The 20,514-nt window shown below is 42.3% G+C and overlaps 1 protein-coding gene across 11 annotated transcripts in view; it reads right to left on the reverse strand.

Moving 5' to 3' along the window:
- Positions 1-392: 392 nt before the first annotated feature.
- Positions 393-20,514, reverse strand: part of LOC18421731 (bZIP transcription factor 1-A) — a 31,488-nt gene continuing 11,366 nt past the window's right edge. For 2 of the 11 annotated variants that reach the window (XM_020662321.2, XM_088864584.1), the window contains 7 exons: positions 19,631-19,791; positions 19,190-19,244; positions 16,260-16,299; positions 15,256-15,485; positions 14,785-14,862; positions 1,542-1,667; positions 393-995 (listed from right to left, as the gene is read on the reverse strand). In XM_020662321.2, coding sequence (XP_020517980.2) covers positions 948-995; positions 1,542-1,667; positions 14,785-14,862; positions 15,256-15,485; positions 16,260-16,299; positions 19,190-19,244; positions 19,631-19,791 — 738 coding nt within the window. In that variant the 3' untranslated portion in view covers positions 393-947. Of the gene's footprint in view, positions 996-1,541; positions 1,668-14,784; positions 14,863-15,255; positions 15,486-16,259; positions 16,300-17,297; positions 17,636-18,370; positions 19,057-19,189; positions 19,245-19,594; positions 19,792-20,514 lie in introns of those variants that run through there. The other 9 variants (XM_020662319.2, XM_088864583.1, XR_016053963.1 and 6 more) reach the window with 8 other exon arrangements.

A 20,514-nucleotide genomic window follows, 5' to 3' on the forward strand; every position in this document is an offset into this window, starting at 1 on the left:
CATAAGGGTCCGACACGGGTATGGGACTCCAAACCTTTGTTGAAAAATCCTTGTAACATATGGCTACAGGGATTTCCTTTGTCCTCAAATCCACCATGCCTTCTTTCTTTTTTGCCTTTATTATTATTATTATTATCATTATTATTATTATTATTGTTTTGGGTGGGGACATAAGCATAATAATCCTAATTTCATAATCCTAGGGGTCATATACAAGGTGAACATAATCCAATATCTCGGCTAAATAAGCTCACAAAGTAAGGTCCAATCCTCCAGTATACAATTTCGATGACTGCTGGAAAAAACATGCACAGTGGCTGCAAATGCAGTCATATAGCTCGTGCACATGCACATGCCCGTGTGTGAGAGAGAGAGAGGCAGAAAAATGGGTATGGTGAAAATGTAACAATCTTGAATTAATGATTAAAACAACTTCCAAAAGGACTCCCAATAGTATTATTATGATATAATACTTGCATATGCCAACACAAGAAAAACGTAAAGACATCATGTAGATGATCAAAGATTTGGAACATCCCTATTGTAATCCTCTATTCAATTTTCTTTCTCTAAACAAACACATCAGTTACATGCATTACCGAAAAGGATGATAGCGAAAGAGAAAAGGAATATGCATATATTTTCAACTGCAACATAATATTTGCTTATATGAGACTCGTATGAGGTATTTTGCATGTAAAAAAATTTGCAGCAACCTCACTTCTGCTTTCTCCTCTTTTGTCTTCCTCGTAGAAAGCGCCCCGTGAGTAAAAGAAAAAACCTCTTCTCATTTGCCATCCAAAATGAGAATGGCAGAAGTCAAGGACTTCCTGTTACTGAAATTGCCTTCCAACAAATGGGGTGTGTTTAACGTCAGGGTATGTATATACCTTCAGTTAGTGAGCCCTTTCTATGTTGTCTATTTTATCGTAATTTAGCTGATCATGTCACTCACTACTGGACGAGCTCTGCCCCTGCTGCTGCTTAAGCATCTCCTGGAAACCCACAAGAGAGAGAGATGTAAATCTTTAGGGCCCCTTTGAATGACAGTTAATTTAATCTGGAATATACTATCTAAAATTAATACACTATGGATAGTATTATTTTGTGAGCCATTTGGTATGTATTTTGTACAATGAATAATTTATTATTTAAATATTCAACTTTAAGTGATTTCCAGCTATTTTAGCTGTTATTTGCCAAGAACTTGTGATGTTCAAGAAATTATTTTGATTAAGTAAAACAACTTTTTAAAAAGATAAAAATAAAATATCTATAAATTTATCTCAAATAACTTTATGAGGTACACTACCAAATAACATATAACTCGTTTTCAGGATTATCTTTATTGAAAAAATGAATTACCACTAGTGCATAGACATCCAAACAGGAGTTTCACTTGATTTCGCAGTTTGATTGTTTTAAGGGAGCTAAAAGTGAGCAGAAATGCAAAGGAAATCTTGATTGAACATGACCCATATGGCAAGAAAAGCCATCACTAGGTAGATTAGAGCCATCTAAATATGTGTGTGGACACTTACATTGAGAGAACTGTTTTCTTCAGCAAATCTATCACACTCCTCCTGTAGGTGCTCTAATTCTGCTTCAAGTGCCTGTTTTTCCTCTGTCAGATTTTCCACACGATTGCTTAGCTTCTCACATTCAACCTGTCAACCAGTCATCACAGGCATATGCGTGCACACACATTTTAGAAAGAGAGAGAGAGACTGTTGAGGTAACTAACCATGAATTCCGTCATTTTCAAAACAAAAAAAAAACTTTAAGGATACATTGAGTAGCTCATAAAATAACACAATCCCTTTTGGCATAATTCAGTCACTTAAATACAATTAAGTTGTATAGATAGATCTGAAAGTAAAAGAGAAATATAAACAATGGCCACTAAAATTAATTAAGGAAAAGTGACTTAATCATTTAGAGGAAGATATCAGAAGAAAATCCAATAATCTATTGATTGGAAAATTAAAGAGGAAGCCAAAAAGTGAGGCTTAATGGCAATCCATTAGTTAAACCAGAAAAAAGATCTCAAAACGAAACTCTTCATGCTAAATTCTCTACATAGACCTCCATTTATAATAAAAGGCTTCACATAGAGCCCAAGAATTCCTAAATCTAATGGAAATGGAAGCCCTAATTAAAACGAAATTTATAATGACATTTTCATCCTTGATAAAAAAATAATTTCACTAAGCACTATAACTACTTTTCTAAACTCCTAAAATCCCAAAAATATAAAAAAGAACCCAGAATCCCTAAAAATAAACCTCAAAACTTCAAAAAAACACCCATAAAATTTAGTAAGAAAAATTCAAAAGCAAGAGGCATCTTGTCCCATATCAATCTCCCCTAATTGGAGAAAACTTGTCATCAAGTTTTGAAATGGGCTTAAAGGAATTCTTTTATTAGCCTACCATCTTCTTCAACCCGAACATTGTAAACAACACATTGGGACTTGTGGGTTAATAGGCCTAGATAAAACACAATGATCATACATTGAGATTGGGGCTTTGAAATCAGTTGATGTATTCATAAATACTTTTGAGAAACCCTCGAGGAAATGGTTATTATATGTAAATGGAATAACCATCATATATACGTGTTTGGCCATATAACTCTGCTGAAATTGCTTTTGCTCAGCCCTAGAACAAGCCAAGGGAGCATCTTTGAAATGAGCATTAGATTTGATGGTAAAACCAACAACTTCACCTCTATTGATTCTCCTTAGAGTTATTCATCTTTTTCTTTGTCAAAGATCGGTTCAACTACAAAATCTTATTCACTGCAGATTGGATCTCCTACAAAATCATGATCTTCATCAGAGCATGCGCCGAAGATTGGTGACGTATCCCAAAATACAAATTTTTAATTTTGGATACAATCTACATCAAAATCAGGAATGTCCACCTTCAAATCGACATCCCTAAAGTGATGCACCCCATGTCCTGGCTTTCTATCACTGCCCTACTCGACTCCACATGTGGAGCACGATGATGAACATCTTCTTGGGTGAAAAGATCAACGTCTTGCTCATGATTGATTGCTCACTAGCTGGCTGAATCTTGCCTTCTGAGGTATTTCATTTCTTCATCTCCAGGATCACAGGTGGGCTCTATGAAACCCCCCTTCTATAGCCCCTTCTCAATGCAATGGCTTCACCGAAATCACAAACCCTAGGCAAAGAATCAATCAAATCTAGCTGATATCATAAAGATCTAGGCTGGTATTGGCAAACTCTAAGCTGAAATCAGCAAACCCTAGACTTGGCTATAGTTCACTGCATTGTTGGTTGAAACAACTTGGCTTTGATACCAATTGATGTAGAAGAATATCATAGAGAATAAAATCCAATAATATATTGATTGGAAAATTGAAGTGGAAGCCTACAAGCAAGGCTTCAATGGCTCTGCATTGGTTAAACCAGAAAAAGATTTGAACCGAACTCTCTATGCTAAATTCTCTACATAGACCTTTATTTATAATAAAAGACCTTACTTAAAGCCCAAAAAATCCTAATTCTAATAGAAATTGAAGCCCTAATTAAGACAAAATTCATAATGATATTTTTACCCTTGATAAAACAAATAATTCATTAAGCACTCTAACTACTTTTAAATAAGTCTTAAAATCCTAAAATGTTAAAAAATCCTAGAATCCCTAAAAAGAACTTAAAAACCATAAAACTAAACCACAAAACTTTCAAACAAGAGGCATCTTGTCTTGCAACACTTAAGCATAGAGCAAAACATTTAATAAGTTGGTGACAACTATTGGAACTTAGTCCAAGATTTTCACAGTTTGTTCCAAAGTGGTAAAACCAGAAACCACTAATAATCAATATCAAAATATTCAATCTAGCACATGAGAAACTATGCTTTCAGGAATAGTATGAATAGTGATTCGAGGAGTTTCGAATGCGGGATATATGTAAGAACTTAGAAGCTAGAAATCTTAGGGATGTGAGAGAGAAAGCTCCATGCTTCTAGACAATCTGGCTAACCCACCACACATGCAAATGCTTCACAAAAAGAAATACTGACAAGTCACAAGACCTTCCAAAAGAATAACATCATATTGGTTAGGGCCTGATTTTCTTGGCGGGAGAAAACCCTCTCTCAAAGAACCGCGGAGGGTCCGCGCGTGGTACGCATTCTAGCACGTGCGCGTGTACTACCCTTTATGCAGATAGGAACCAACAAGAGAGATTTTTCGACAAGGATGTGTTTTAGAGCCTACTTCGTCGTTTTGGGGTTTGAGGATACACCCGGGCGGTCACCCTCTTTGAACATTTATGAAGCCCTCCAGCTGGCTGCCAGTGCGGTTTGGACACGAACTCTCCTCAAACTTCAACACGTGCTCTCTTTCTTTTTGTTTCTAAGCTTACAAAATGAATTCGAAGGCACTCCTCTGTGATGGTTCACTCGAACAGGGGCTGGCTAGCAAGGAAAGGATAAAGGGAAAAATGCAACAAGGATCCTCCTATCCACGCAAATGCTACGCAACTTTAGCAATCAGAGAGGCTCACGAATCAAAATTCTCTTGTTCACCAGCTCAAGATGACTCCACTCGAGTGAGAGAGGGCGAGGGAGTATGTATCTCTCGCGACTCGACTTGACTGTACGAAGAGGAACTCAAAGCAACAATCTGAGCGTTAAGACTCTTAAGGTAGCTCTGAGAGGTATTGAATTGAGCGTATGGTAGATAGCAGGACACTGTAGGTATGCGAGGGGGAATAAGGTAGAATGAAGGAGGGAATGACAAGACCGCGGGTTTGTTGCCGCTCCGGGTTACTATGATGAAGAGAAAAGCATAGCGAACGACGGGGCCATAGGTGTTATGGCTTTGAGACTTAACACAACTAATAAGTGAAAGGGCGCTGAGGGGTACAGGGCCGCAGGTTTGCTGCGGCTTTGGGTCACAGCGGAAGAAAGTAGAAAAGGGGGTGGCGAGCGACGAGGCCGTAGGGGTTGCGGTTTCGAGACTTAACACATGACAAAGAAGTGAAAGGCGTTGAGAGAGACAGGGCCGCAGGTTTGCTGCGGCTCTGGGTCACTCCGCAAGGAAAAAGACAGAGAGAGAATGGAAGGAGGAAAAAGAGAAAGAGAGGAGAGAGAGTGGGCTCTAGGAGCGACCTAGCCTAAGTACACCATTTTTAGCCTCGCTGTTCACGCACGAGAGAGAGTTAGGGTTGGTACACACGGACCATGGGGTAGGCTAACCCGTATGGGCTAGGGGTATTTTCTCTCTCTGAAAAGTTTTCTCTCTCCTCGCCGTTGGATCCAAGGGTTAAAAGCAAAGACAAGTGGACACAAACACATGCTTTAATTTCATTAACGAATGATCCAGCCCTTTTACAATTGACCTAAGCTTGTTTATATAGAGGACCTACCAAACATGGGTGGATGCTCAAACCTAAGCCAAATTGCTAAAAATTACAATTAAAAGAAATTGCAATAAAATCCCGAATTTGGGAAAAATGACCAAAATGCCTCTTAAATCTTTTGGGCTAATGACGAAACCATCTCTCTCTGAGGGGCCCCTCGCCATTGCCGGACTTTGGGAGCCTTTTCGGATGCTTGTGGCAGTGATTCGGACGATCTATCATCGTAGAATTGATGCTTGCTTGATTCTGAACAGTTTGATGTCTTTTGATTGTCTTGAAAACGAACTTTTCCCGAGTAGTAAAAATCCGACAAGGTTATGAACTTTGGCCGCCAATGCAATGCGATCAATGTAGTTCCAAGTCTTTATCTTGATTGCAAATTAGAAAAAAAACTATCACAGTCGCTTTGCACCAAGTTGTGTTCGATTTGGTTTCCGTTTGATCCTTTTCCAAATTTCGGAGGTCGCCGGAAAATGGATTTCCGGCAACCGGGAAAGTCTTTCCATTTTCAACCTTAAAATCTGTGCTATCCAGCCTTTAACTGAATGTAAAAACTGTACCAAACTTGTAGCCCTTCGTGGTGTGGTCGTAATGAACCCAATTTTTTGTCGATCTGAATTACGGATCTCGAGATATCGCTTCACAAAGCATGGGATATCTTTGTCAGAGTCCTGATTTTTATGGTTTCGAGCTCATCTTCTCTCTACAAAATCTTTTGCTCGGGTCTCATCATGACGCGTACCATATATCAAAATGATCAAGTCATCGAGATCTGACTTGTGTCCAATTTTGAGCTTGTTCCAATTCCAAACGAGAGAGTTATGAGTGCTTGAAGATCATCTTGAGATGTGAAAACGCAATCTCCATGATTGGAAGCTGGTTCGCTAAGGCCATACCCCAATAGTGTAAAACCTGCTCGTTTGAGGTAATTTGGGCCCAGAAAGGTCCTGAGAGGTTCGATTGAGCTCAAATTTGCTCCCTGGGGGTTCATCGTTCTGAATCCAATGGCGGTGGTCTAGTACCATTTTGAGGCTCCGAGAATGGGGTTGTACTTATGACCACTCTTTTTTAGCATGATAGGAACTAGAGTTGTGAACTGAGTTTTGTTTTGATCATATCAAGACTTGTCAGAATGTCACAAAACTTCGCGAGCATCCTTTGAGCATCCCAAACTATCACTTTTCATGCATTTTGAGGCCATTCTAGCATTCCTTTTAGAGGTTGTCCATTTTTAGGCTTCATTTTTCAGTGTTCCCATGGTTTGGTGATGTCTTGGGTATCGTCAGGACCAGGTTATTACTGGCTCTCTTCTTATTATGTTGGGGATACGTTTACGTCAAAAATGACGTATAAAAACTTGCCCCGCCGAATGCTGCTCTTCGATTATCGCTCAACAAATATTTTTCTTCTCGATCACTGGCGTCAGCACAATCCTTGAGGAGGAGATCATGCCAAGCTTCCTTCTAAAGGGATGACCGAAATGGATTCTTGCGATTAGGGGCCTTGCTAAAGGGCTTCATTCTCAATGCCACTGGAATTCGTTTTCTGGGGGAGTGTGCTGATAGAGTGCCTTGTGGAAGGGTTTACCGTTCCATCTCGGCAACACCTCCTACTGGACCAGCTAGTGGGAACTCTTGGTGAGTTTTGCCCCAATCTAGTTGGTGGTGAAAGGTTGGTTTGGATTTTACTCAATACCTTCAATTTTCTTTGGCTCAAAGAGGGCGTTACCCTACATCAACGACTTTATTTGTAACAACTGAGGGCTCTTGTCGAAATTAATCCCAATGTTACGGGGGTTTTGTTTTGGCTCTGGGGCCTAAAAAGTGGGTTCCCTTAGTGGGTGTTGCCCCAATCTAGTTGGTGGCGAAGGCTGGTCTGGGTTTCTCCCAGGACTTTCCAGTCTTCTTTGGCTTTGAGGGGGCGTTACCTTAAATCATCGGCTTTATTTGTAACCACTGAGGGCTCTTGTAGGACTTAATCCCAGTGTTAGGGGAATTTTGTTTTGGCTCTGGGCCTGACTAGTGGTTCCTTGGTGGGCGTTGCCCCCAATCTAGTTGGTAGGGAAAGGCTGATCTGGATCTCTCCCAGGACTTTCTGGTCTTCTTTGGCTCTGAGAGGGCATTACCCTACATCAGCGTCTGGGAATGGTTGAAGTTGTCTTTGGTCAAGAGTTGCATCAACCTGTTTATTAGTTTAAGCGCCCTTTCAGATTTTCACCTAAACTGGATGGAAGTGACGCCATAAAGATGGTTTTCAACAACTTCCTTTCATTGAGGTTTTTTTTCCCGTGACCTTGGGTTCATGTCCGCCTTTGATTTCCATTTTTATTCATGGTGCCCTTTCAGGTTTTCACCATGCCCGATTTTCTTATTTTCAGGACTCTGTTACTCATGGCCTCATGGCCCTGCCCGCCTGTCATTTTTACTTATGGCGCCCTTGCGGGTTTTCACCACACTCGATTTTTTTTTTTTTAAGGGATCTATTCTCCTTGGCCATGTATAGGGGAGAAGGACCGCATTCGTATAAGGCTCTTTTGGTTATCAGATATTACCAATGAGCTGAGGTGCAGGACTAGATGCACAAGGATGGAGGTGTGAAGGAGCCGCGTGTTTGTACAGGAAGGGACACCGAAGCCGCATTATGCGCGTACGAGTGGAGAGCACGAGGAAGGTCGGGACCGCTGGTTATCGAAACGGCGCCTAAGAGGCGAAACGTTTCTGTCATAGGTCCGCGAGTCGGTGAATGGTTGCCAAGGATGTGAAACGACAGGAGATTGACCTGCGATCAGAAGAAGCAACACCAGGGAGGCGAAGCGACAGGAGGTTGACCCTCAGTCAGACGAAGCGTTGCCCAGAAGGTGAAACGTTTTTGTGACAGGTCCGAGGCTTATACAAGCGGGGGCAGAGAGACAGAGGGCCACTTTTACTTTTGAAAGCCCTATTTCTTTGGCCTTCTTCTTTTTGTAGAGAGAGAAAGAGAGCTCTCCCTCTTTATGCCATGCCTTAGCTAGCACCAGTGTTCGAGCCTTATAAGGTTCTGATGATGATCCTGTGATCAACGATGAGCTTGTGCCTCCAGATCTACGAGGTTTGTCTGAGATTCTAAAAACAAAGTTCAAGGCTGTGCACAAGATTATGAAGGTCATCAGACCTAAACCCAATCTCATCCATTAGAAAATGATGATGGGACGTGGTGATTCTAGCTGGCCTGTAATTCCCTTCGTGGTGGTTGCCCGCCTGAATGATTTGGTCAACTTCAATCTTCAGCGCTTGGGTGAATGGCCGATATGTTCAGCAGGTGATCATCTGCTCGGATCTCTACTTGTTGCTCCCTTGACTACCACCTAGTCCCTTGTCTTGAACCAGTGGTAAGAATAAGAAAGTGGTATTTTCTAGGTATTCCAAGCTGTCTTTGAAAAGAAGAATACCGCTTTCTTGAAGTGGTAGTCTCTAGATGGGGGACTTTATTCAGAACAGATCTATCTCTTTGTAGCTACCGGTTATTGTAACCACAGTTTTCTAATCCTTTTTGTTCATGAAATAAATCTCCCTTTAGTTTGAATGCTCCTTCTTGCTTCGTGGCTTGTATCTCTTCTTTCTCATAGTTTGCCCTTTCTTCTATCTCCTTGTCATCAGCCCTCATCTCCTTTGAAAATGGATAAGGAATGGGACAAGGGACCCTTTTTCCCCAGAGGTACTCAGGGATGCCCACTCGGGTTTTCATCCGAGCCATTGGGGTGTGTGCCATTTCTGGTTTTCACAAGGACCCCTTTATTTTTATTTTTAGTTTTTTTTTAGCATTTGACTGCTGAGGGTCCAGTGTGCACGGATAGTGCAAGGAGCATAGCTCGCTTGTCTACCAAGTGTAGTCGTGCACGAGTGTGTGCTGAGCCTTTGGCTAAGCCAGAGGTTTGTGTGGGTCTGTGGGTGGTTCCATGTGTCCAATCTGCATGAGAGGAACAGTGGCAATGGACTAAAGAGGGAAGGGTTAGAGGCATTTGGTAGGGGCTGCGTGTGCATGCGTACCTGAGATTGGTAGAAGAGAATGTCCTTATGATGGTGCTATGCACATGTGCAAGAGTTAGAGTCACGTGGCCTTTGTGCTGAGTGGCGGAACCGGCAACATTTGTGTGGTAATAGTAGAGTGGATGGCCTTATGACAGTGTTGCGCACACGCGCAAGAGTTAGAGCCGCGTGGCCTTTGTGCTGAGTGACGAAACCGCGCAACCTTTGTGTTTAGCTACGTCGGAACCATGCCGTGTTTCGCTTGCGTGCCGTTTGCTCTTCCATGTAACGAAACCGTGCAACATTTTGTGTTACGCTGCGTCGGAACCGCGTGACGTTTCACTTACGTGCCATTTGCGCTTCCATATAATGAGGCCGAACGTCATTTCGCTGGCTCGCACAACACACTATCCTTTGTCAGTATAAAAGACGCACAGGGGTACTTTTCCTTAGTTTTACCCAAGAGTTTTACCGAGGTAAAAAGCCCTAATTTGCACTGTGCCTCTTTCTACTGTCATCTTTGAGCGAGGCTTTTTGCCGCCGAGGGTTACTTCATTTAATCTTGCTTTTTTCATGCGTTTTCTCCTTCGCCATTGTAGATTTCCTTCGTTCCCTATTCTTCTGTTGTATGCCGAGAGTTTGAGGGAATGCCTTATTGCTTCTTTTGGGCTTGATTGGCAGTGTCTGTTGAGCTTTTGCGGGGATGCTTTCAATTTTCTCAAGCCCTTTCTTGCTGCTTTCTGCTGTGACCTTTCGATTTGGTTAATAGCACCATGCGTATTCGCATTGCAAATGTTCAGGCATGGCCATGCTCGCATTTGTGCGTTGTGAGCCTTCTGGTTAGGCCTTAGTCCCAAACGGGTTCGTGCGTGTACAACACGGCTAGATGAGACTAGCCGTGAGGGGAACTCGCACTTGGCCGTGAATACCTAGGCGAGGTATCTCGCGTGCGTATGAGCTTCAGTGTGTATGCGCTAGGTTGGAACCTGCACGTGTTGGAATTGTCACGTGTACAGTATTATGCAGGCACGAACTCGCACGTGCATGTTCTTGTGCATGCATGAATTTCATGCGGGCACGATCTTTCGCGTGCCTGAGTTTGGGTGTGAATGTGGTTTCGTCGTGCTTTGCGTTCGTCTATATTTCTTGACCGTGTCCGAGCTTGTGCGTACACTCTTCATGAATGCCTATGTGAGGCGTTATGTTCATGTATGCGCCATAAATACTCCACTCTTTGGCCTGAGGCCTTGCACTCCCGTGCTTCAATTAGGCATATTGCCCCCATATTTTGTGTGTTCATTTGACCATGATTTGGGCTCAATGAACTATATTCTAACACTTTTTCTTTTGTGTTTACAGTCAGAATTCTTGACATGAACCAGTTGCCTTGTGAGGGGGAGTTGGGGAGCGATTCTTATACAGGGGTTCTTTTGTCAGGGGGAATACACTTGGTGTCCTCGAGCCTACCCACCAGCTAGAGTGGCCTTTGAGCATCACTTATGTGGGAGAGGATGCTCGACTTTGTGGATATCAAGGTGTTGATGGGGAGCCTCTTATTCAAGGGGACGGCGTCCTCCTTTGTCACGCCCTACACAGGGACTTTGACTCCAGTGAAAACTTGCCTATGTTGGGGAAGAGGACCTTCATTGGGCCTCTGGTGCACTTCGCTTCGAAGGAGAGCACCAATACATGCCTGGATATACTACTTGGACACTTGATGTCCTGAGTTCACATGCTAGTACCCTGAAAGAATGTGGGCTAGCCGCAGCATGTCAACGCTCAACTGGCTATTACGACTGGTGCTCACACGCCGACAAAGCTTTGCGGGAGACATGCGTCATAAAACCAACAGTTGCCACTTTGATAAAGGTCACTCTCATGGATACGTACTTTGTCGGGGGCTTGCTCCTGCTGGGGGACATGTATGAGGAGTTTGTGCCCAGCAACGAGGTCATTTTTGGCACTCTGCATATTAATGGCAAGCTAACCCCTTCTGGTCTCCACGAGTTGTTCGAGAGTTACCAACTCTTGCACTCAGAGACCAAACTCAAGTCGGGAGGGGTGCACTTCGAGGCATGGAGGGATAACTTCCATGGGGACCATCAAAACAACGGGGACGCCAGTTCTAGCACCCTGTGCGCAGATGAGGCTCAGAGAGCTGAGGCCATCAAAGCTTCCAAGTGGCCAGTTACTCCTCCTGGGAGAAGGGAGAAGGACCGTGCATACCTGGTTGCTTACTTGGTCATTTTCTTGTGTAAGTTCGCTTTGCCGGGGTTGAGGAGTAACATTATCCGGCCGGGCTGCTTCTTTGCAGCATTCAAGATGGCTGAAGGGCATGAGTATGCCTTGGCTCAGCCGGTCCTGTGCAGAATCTACCACGGGCTGGGGGGACCATTGCTCATGGCAGGGCTCCCTCAAAAAACAACAAGAGTGAGGTCCTTGTTGGAGAAGGATTTCCTGGTCGTTTCATGATGAGTTTCCCAATCCACAACGTCTTCGGGTGGCTCTCTGCACATTTTCCTGAAAGGGGAACTAACCCACGTAACCCTGGGGCGTACGAGATTAATGGAAGCCTCGAAGGGTATCCTTGCCCTCACGTGTTAAGAATTGCAAGGATGAAGGCCGTCTTTAAAGGGCAAGGTGAAGCATGCAAGCTTCTGTCCAATATTTCCTTCTTTTCTAGTGGTAGCCCTTTTCCTGTGGGCGGTCCCACTGATAGTGCCTTTATAGACGGCTTTGGCGAGGTTCTTGACGAAAAGCCCATCGAGAAAAGGTAGATCATGTATCTCCTAAGCGTGAGAGGTTGCATTGTACCGTATAGGGGTGTGGGAGACAGGAAGCTGGAAGGCTATTTCCCCCACCGGTTTGTGCGTCAACATGGCCTGGATCAGTGATGCCGCTTCACCATACTCTTTGAGAAGAGCTATGGGAAGAAAGGGTCATTGCATGACCATGAAGCTCCAAGGGTAAGTCGTGAAGCCTGGATCAACCTCAACATAAGGATGGCCTGGGAGACTTGCCTTTGCCTCACAGGACTGAGCAAGTTTGTGGTCCCCCGTTATCGTCGTGTGGGCCATGCAACGGAAGGTTATTGGCGATGATGGAACATCACCAACTGCTCGCTTTGGCGCTCGGACGACCCATAGAAGGCTGTCAATAACGCCAAGCGCGACAGCAAAATTGGGAAGCATTTCGCTCCTCCTTCCTTTCCCACAGTCTTTGAGTTAAACTACCACGTCAACTGAAGAGAGCTTGCTAAGCCCCGTTTCCTACTCAAGGATGTCACTGGCATGGGGTATTTGTCTCTTAAAGGCGAGACAAGGTTGTTGTTTGATGACCTCCGATCTATCTTTGAGTGGGCCTAGGGGCGCGCGGTTTCGAGCCATGAAGGGAGACCCGTCCAAGACCTGAATGCCCTGATAAGTAGTGGGCCTTATTCTGGTCCAGCTGTCAGGCCTCGACGCAGCAAGAGGGCTCCAACTGAAGAGCCAAGAAGTGATCCCCCCAAAGAGAGGGAAGAGAAGAAAGGGGGACGGAAGGGAAAGGGGACAAAGAGTCTTGAACCCACACCTGTGGCCTCCAAAATAAGTGCTCGTAAGAGCAAGAAAGGTTTATCGCTTCCGGGTACGTCACCACCGCCTCCACCTGTCAAGCATTCAAGAGCAAAGGCCTCCAAGGTTTCGATCCCACCACCTGTGATATTGACTTCGGTTCCAAGAGTAGAGCCAGAAGCTACCGTGGTTCGGCTTGAAATGCCAAGCCTCACCTCCTTCGTTTGGTTCGTCCTATTGGGTCTCCTGCTCGTCCTCCCTGAGCCTAGGAGACTTCCTGTGAGCGTTTATTGAAGAGGGGAATGTTGAGGCTGTGGATGAGGTCTCAAATGCAGAAGCAGTAGCTCCAGAAGCGCTTGGAAGTCCCATCCTTGAAGTTCCTTCTTCAGAGTTGGAAGTGGAACCTCACTTGGAAGTCCCTTCTTTAGAGTTGGTGGTATCATCAGCTTCAGAGATGCCAACTTCAGACGTGCATGCTGAAGAGCCCTCTCCTGAGCCTTTTGCTGCCGCTAGTGAGTCTTGGGCTATTATTGTCAAGGATCTCGTCCTTGAAGTTCCTCCTCTTGTTACAGTCGATTCCTCAATTCCTCCTCCATCGACCCCACATGCAAAGGCACTCCTAGTGAGGCGTATGCTACTATCAGTCCTCCAAAGGATAAAGGAGTGTGCCCTTTCCAACCTCAAGGTGGATATAGAAAGCTGTCAAGGCCTGTACAACTAGTCTAAAGGCTGTGTATTATGATGAGGAAACCTTTGACCATCTTGAGGGCTGCTGCAAGATCTTGAGGCTTGGGAAGCTGAAGTCCTTCAGCGTGAGTTGAAAGTGCAAGCATTCGAAGAGGCACACTTGGTTTCTTCTGAGGAAGGTTTAGCTAAGCAGCAGGCTCAGATGGAGAGGTATGAGAAGAGGAAGGCTCAACTAACTTCACGTCAAGTTCATCTTATAGAGGACAGCGCACTCCTTTCTAGCGAGATACAGGCCGTGGAAGATGAAATAACGACGTTGCAAGTTCGCGTGGCACAGTTGAAGACCCGGCAGAACCAGCAGCAAACGGAGATACACAGAAGGTCTCAACAATTGGAGCAACTGAGTTCTGAGATGGCAGCAGTCAGTGCTTTATCAAATGAAGTCGTTCAAGCCATTTCTCGCCTTAAGGAGCAAAAGCAAGCTGCGCTGAGGTGGGTAGAGGAGCTCTTGACAGTTTTTAGGGGCTCATGAGTTTCTCAATCCTTCGCTCATTTCATTTCTTCCTTGCTCATGCAATCTTGAGAATCAAACAAATCTTGTAATTCGTTGACATATACATCAAATAATTATTTTGCTTGTTTGCCTTGAATGCTTTCTCCGCATGTGCTCCTCTTGCTTATGTTTTGTACTCTTATTCTTTTCCTCTCGTATTCGGTTTTCTCCCTGAGAAAGGGGACAGGCGGTGCTGGGAGTGAGTTTGAACTCTTCCGCACACGACTTGAACATAATAGGAACTGGAGTTGTGAACTGAGTTATAAGCCCTCTTTTTTAGCATGATAGGAACTGGATTGTAAACTGAGTTTCGTTCTGATCACATCAAGACTTGTCAGAATGTCACGAAATTTTGCGAGCGTCCTTTGGGCATCCAAAACTACCCCTTTCCATGCATTTTGAGGCCATTCTAGCATTCCTTTTAGAGGATGTTCATTTTTAATCTTTATTTTGCAGCGTTCCCATAGTCTAGTAGTATCTTGGGTACCGTCAGGACCAGGTTGTTACTGGCTCTCTTCTTATTGCGCTGGGGATATAAGTACGTAAAAAATGAAGTAAAACACATATAGCTACAACTAATATTCCAACCTGTTTTCTTAATCTTGAGCGTCGTGCTGATTCCCGGTTTGATAGCTTCCTTCTTTCCCTCTTACGCTCTTTTTCATCCTACGTTCAAGGAAGAAAGAAGAGAAAGTTCATGAGATGAAAACAAAAACTTGAAAATCGCATGAGTGAAATTGTAAGTTCATGTGAGTGAGAGAGATAGGGAGAGAGGTTCTATCAGAGGGTTTGTTGAGAGAGTATGATCTATTATGCTAAGGGTGCATATGTGTGTGTGTGTGTGTTTTTTCTTTCTTTTTTTTGTGCATGGGGGGAGAGAGATGGGAGAGAGCTTTGTCAGATATATTATTGAGAGACGACAAATGCTTGTCATTTTGTGTGCGTGTATGTGCATAAAAGAGAGAGTTTTGTCAGTACGTTACTGAGAGAAGACAAACCCTTGCGTCATCTCTGTGTGTGTGTGAAAGAAAGAAAGCGAGAGAGAGAGCGGGAGAGAACCTTCAACCACGACTCTATAGAAGGTTTAGTTCCAGAAGCAGGGTGCTTGCCTCGAATCGTAGCCACGGGTGAAGGAGAGGATGAACTCCAATAGTCAGTGCTAATGTTCAAGTTGGTCATGGGACCACCAATACCACTTGTTGGCATAGGCATTAGTGTCATTGTCTGGTTCATCAGAGTCTGGGAAGATAGAGCAAGTGTATCACTATTTCCATCTTGAGCATCATCACCTGAAACCATTGATAGAAACCCAAACTCATAGTTATACTTTGCCAGGTCAAGAAAAAGGGATCTAGTTTGGCCACCCATAGATTTTGTGATCCACCCATGTCAGCGGAAAAATAGTGAGTGGTCAAATCAAAAACAAAACTTGGCTAATAGTACTACCGTGTTTTGGGAGCAGAAAAAATTTGGGAGGATTTTACTAAAATGAAAAAGTTTATATAAGGGTGAGGCCCTAAACAATCAAATTAAGGCGGACCTAAAAAATTCCCTAAAAGAGGCTATTTCAATGCCTAAAAAATCCCCAAATCGATCCTCTCAACCTTAAGATATATGAACATGAGAAAAAATAGATTTCAAGTCTTGGAAATAGTGCATCTTGCAATGCATTTTCTGGACCATCAATTTTCAAGATTATCAAGTGTTCATGGATCTGCTCGATCTACACTATTTTAGAAGCTTTAAATTTTATAATTAGAGATAAAACTAAATTTTCAGGTCTTCACAAAGATTTATAGTACTGAAATAATATCTTTTGGCACTATTTCAAGGTGCACCTTACTTTGATTGTTTCAAGCCTCAGCCTTATACAAACCACACCATTACTAATAATTTGGGTGGCCAAACCAACACTCACATAAGAAAAAGCCAAGCAAGCAGGAACAAGGCTTGGGCTTGACAGGCTCTAGTTGCTAACCATTGCAACACTACATCCCTGGTTCAATTTTTACCGAAACTATAAAGGAAAAAAGGCAGGCAGGCTCGTTGTTGCATAAACATACCTTCTACTGGACCTTGATTGGGTGGTTTTTCATGTGAACCCTGCAAAACATTGATCAAGTAGGTCATAAAAGAATACACACCAGCTCTAAAACTCAAGAACTTGGAAAATTCGAGAAAAATTGTGTGAGGACAATGACGAGCCCTCCTGTGGGAGATGTTCAATAGCCAGAGCCTCCTAGGCTTAGGACGTCTACTCGAGTCATCCTGAGACCCTACTACTTGACTTATCTAGCACATGGAGTTGCACCAGATGAGACTCCGTGGAGCAAACATTGGGTTTCCTAGATGCAAATACATACATGGCGTGGAGCTGTGGATGAGGAGTTCTATGATTCGTAATAAGGTAGGTAGGTTTGGCACCTATCAAATAAACCTAAAGGCCTGAAGGCCATCAGTTGCAAATGAATCGAAATTTAGAGCAGATGGTCGAGCAGTATAAGGCTCTTATGCCCTTGGTTACTCTCAGATAAGAGAGCATCAATTCAGTTTGCACAATCAAACAAGTAGTTAAGCTCACAACTATTCGAGTTCTGATCTCACTAGCATAATTAATTGGCAGAGGGGCTTAGCATGAACCACAACCACCAAAGAAAAGAATATAGAAACCCTAGACCAAGTAAAACTCTGAATAAGAAGACTATTAATAGCTCAATTAAATGGTGTTTTCCTTTCTAAAAGTAAAATACGAGCTGCATTTTTCAGTTATTGTTTACAGAAACAGACTTGAATTCAGATTTGACGAGAAAAAGAAAGCTAGATTTTAAGTGCAAAAGGTTTCTAATTAAAATTTAGGAGCCATGGGAATTAATGTAGTAAAGGAAACCAAAGATGAAGTCATATACGATTTTTGAAGGATTTTTACTGGACTCAATTTAAGTAGCTTGGCATCTAAATAAACGAAAAAATCCTAGTTGCCATGAAGGAAATGCAATTGGCATCTTTCATCAATTCAAATGATCCATAAATGGAAGTGTTAAAAGGCCGAATATAATGATAGAGATGTAGAACTCACTGAAGTACCCTACGTACACTGTGAATACACAAAACATGTTAAAATTAAAAAACATTTATACATTGTAAATCTGATAAATGAGAAAAGATGTCCACAAAAGCAATCCATATTCCAATGTATTCCTTCACAACAATATGAGATTTATTTTCATTATGCTTCAGCGTCAGGCTCTCCCAAGATCAACGATGGGTGAATATATAGGACGACAAACTCAAAAGATTCACAGGCGGGCTCGGATCTTGATCTTCGTTGTCCCTAAGGCAGCCCTTTTGGCATCGTCGTAGGAGCGCACGACGATGTCTAATGGCAAAAACAAAGCGGCCCCACCAGCTTCGTCGTCTTGCACCTGCAACTAACAGCTTTCTTCCTCGAGCACAAAAGCAAAGCCTCAGAATTTTTTCCTTAAACTTTACCTGTCTCCTATAGCTTAGACCCAGCAAGGTTGACACAGACACACACACACACACATACATATGTATGTATGATATACATGTGAATTATATAATTATGTATGTATATAGATATGTGTGTGCATGTTTGTGTGTGTGTGAGAGAGGGCATGCATACATACTACAGTTTCAAATACTGTGGGATTCTTTTGTAATGCAATGGGCATGACTTTTATCAAATTTAACTTTCAAGTTTCGAAACAACTGCACATTGGCAATCAATAACTTTTGAATTTGAGTTCAGAGAACATTTGCAGCACAAACAAAGTTATAACAAACTTCACTTATCATAATCAACTAAAGTACAGGAACCAACGTATGTTCACTGTAATAGTATACTCTGCATCCTTCAGTCATGGTGCATGGAGATTACTTTATAGTTTATAATAAATACATACACTAGGCAAACTTGTGAATTACCGGTGCTAAAGTTCAATAGAATGAAAATATTTACTTATTTCTCCTGTGGGTGTAACAAATCTTTCCAAATTTCACCCCAAAGTTGTAATTGTCACTTCCTTCGTATAACCAACAGAAGGCTACCAATCATAGTAAGTGAAGCAAGAACAAAGGGAATATGCTCAAAAGTGAAATGAATGCCAACCACCTTTTTAATAAAGGATTCAATATCCCTCTTTGCGAATGGAGATTTTCTTTTTCTTTCCTTGATAATGATATTTCATTCACAACAAAGAGTACATCAATAGTTAGGCATCGATTGGAACTATATTAACAAAACACAGCCTTCATAAGCAAAGAGATGTTGAATCATCTCAATGAGGAAATGAACCAGCCTTCTCAATTTGGAGCATCTGCCTAGTCACGACATTTTTGGAAAACAAATTGTAACACCCGACGACTTCATGAATGTTGCAAGAAAAGGAGTGGATCTCTGATTTTGGAGTGTTGGAAGATCTCCAATAAATATTCACGAAATAACATGGCCATATCTCATTGTTACCCAATGGGCCTAGCCCATTTGAGAAGAAGGATAACCTAGCTTTACAATTTGTCTTCTACTTGTTTTTGGGAGATAAACAATCACTACGCATGCTTGAAGCAACAGGAAGATTACTGGTATGTTAGTGGGAATAACTAATCGAAACCAGTTTTCAAGTAACAAATTATGCTGTGTCTTGGAACACTTCTACAATGGATTCTCAGGTATAATGCTTGAGATGGTGTTGGCAGTCAATGCTAGGTCATTTGGGATGTGCAATCTTGTTCTTACTGTCATGCAAATGCCGCTAATAAGTGGCACTTTACATTCTTATCTGGAAAGGGGTTGGACCTCTTTTTCTTCATACCATACACCACGCAATCATGCACTACCAACTGCCGACACCAATCCCAAACAAAGCCTCAACAAATCATACAAAAATTGAGAAAATAAATAGGCAAGAAAAAAGGGTACAGATTTCAAGCCAAATAAGAAAACATAGTTTAGATAATCTACAAATTTACATACAGTCTGGGAATTGGCATCACTTCCAGCACTTGAAGCTTCACTTCCACTCTCTCTACTGCACATCATGTTCCGAATGCCTCAAGTCACAACAAATTGCAGGATTTTCTTTGAGAAAGCACACTTTAAACCGATGGACTATAGAGAAACCACCATCCATTGCTTAATCACCATCAGTGAAGGATGTTGGTAAAGAGTGGGATCTGGTCGATCCCACTCTCTCATCATTGATTCAGTGGGATCATCCATTAGGGTCATTTCATGTTCTGGTCGATCCCACTCTCTCTCATCATTGTTTCAATTGACAGTGATGACCTAATGGGTACAGTTTCTCCATAGTCCAATGGAGTGCAATATACTCCACCTTCTAACTTTGTAAGTATTCTGTCTTTGACAACTAAACAATACCTTTGGGAAAAGATGCCATTGACAACTGAACAATACCTTTGGGAAAAGAGGACATTCCTGGATGCCCCTACCCCCATCTCATTACTCCTGCTTGTAAGCATATTCAGACTGCCTAAGCTTTCTTTGAATCTCTTTGGACGAGTCCTGACCTTGCCTTTTGACGATTTACTCTCTAAATCAGCACCATGAGCATTCCCCTGAAAATCCACCATTATTAATTAGATTCATGGTCCATCTATTTTTTAATTCAATAAATATTTTGATCAACTTTTTTTTTGAGTGATTTCAATACAGATAATATAATTTCACAATAATTAGGTAACAAACGAAAGGCAAAAAAGTCACGGTGACCCCATCGTTTCATTAAAAGGCTTGAAGTATGCTAAATGTTTGTGCTGTCATAATATACCAATGAAAATGTAGTGCCACCATCAAATTTAAATGTACACAGAATCACTGTTTAAGATATAGAAAATATACTGTAGTCAAACGGAATCAGGAAACAAGGTGAGTCATCACCATCCAATAAAACAGATGGTAACAGAATAAATCATTGGATCATGTCCTGAAATTTGATGGGTCCTACTCTCTCTCATCACCATTCATCATTTCAATGGTGATGACCCAATGGACCATGTTTTTTTTTCCATAAACCATTAGACTATAGCATGATTACTCAGAAGAAAAATAGGCAACTTAGAAACATTAGAAGAACAAAAGAGAAAATTTTCTATTCAATAAGAAACCATGGAATATGCAAATTTTCGGCAGCTACTTTGAAACTAACTAGTGCTCACACGAGTTTCAGCAGTTCCACTTGGGTTGGTTGGAACAGAATAAGTGCTAAATGGATGAGATCCCTATTATGGTTACATAAGGCAAACAAAACCATACAATTTTAGTCAATAATAGGAACTGAT

The sequence above is a fragment of the Amborella trichopoda genome, chromosome 4, assembly GCF_054954075.1.
Source record: "Amborella trichopoda isolate Santa Cruz 75 chromosome 4, AtrichopodaSantaCruz75HAP2 v2.0, whole genome shotgun sequence".
NCBI classification, from domain to species: domain Eukaryota; kingdom Viridiplantae; phylum Streptophyta; class Magnoliopsida; order Amborellales; family Amborellaceae; genus Amborella; species Amborella trichopoda.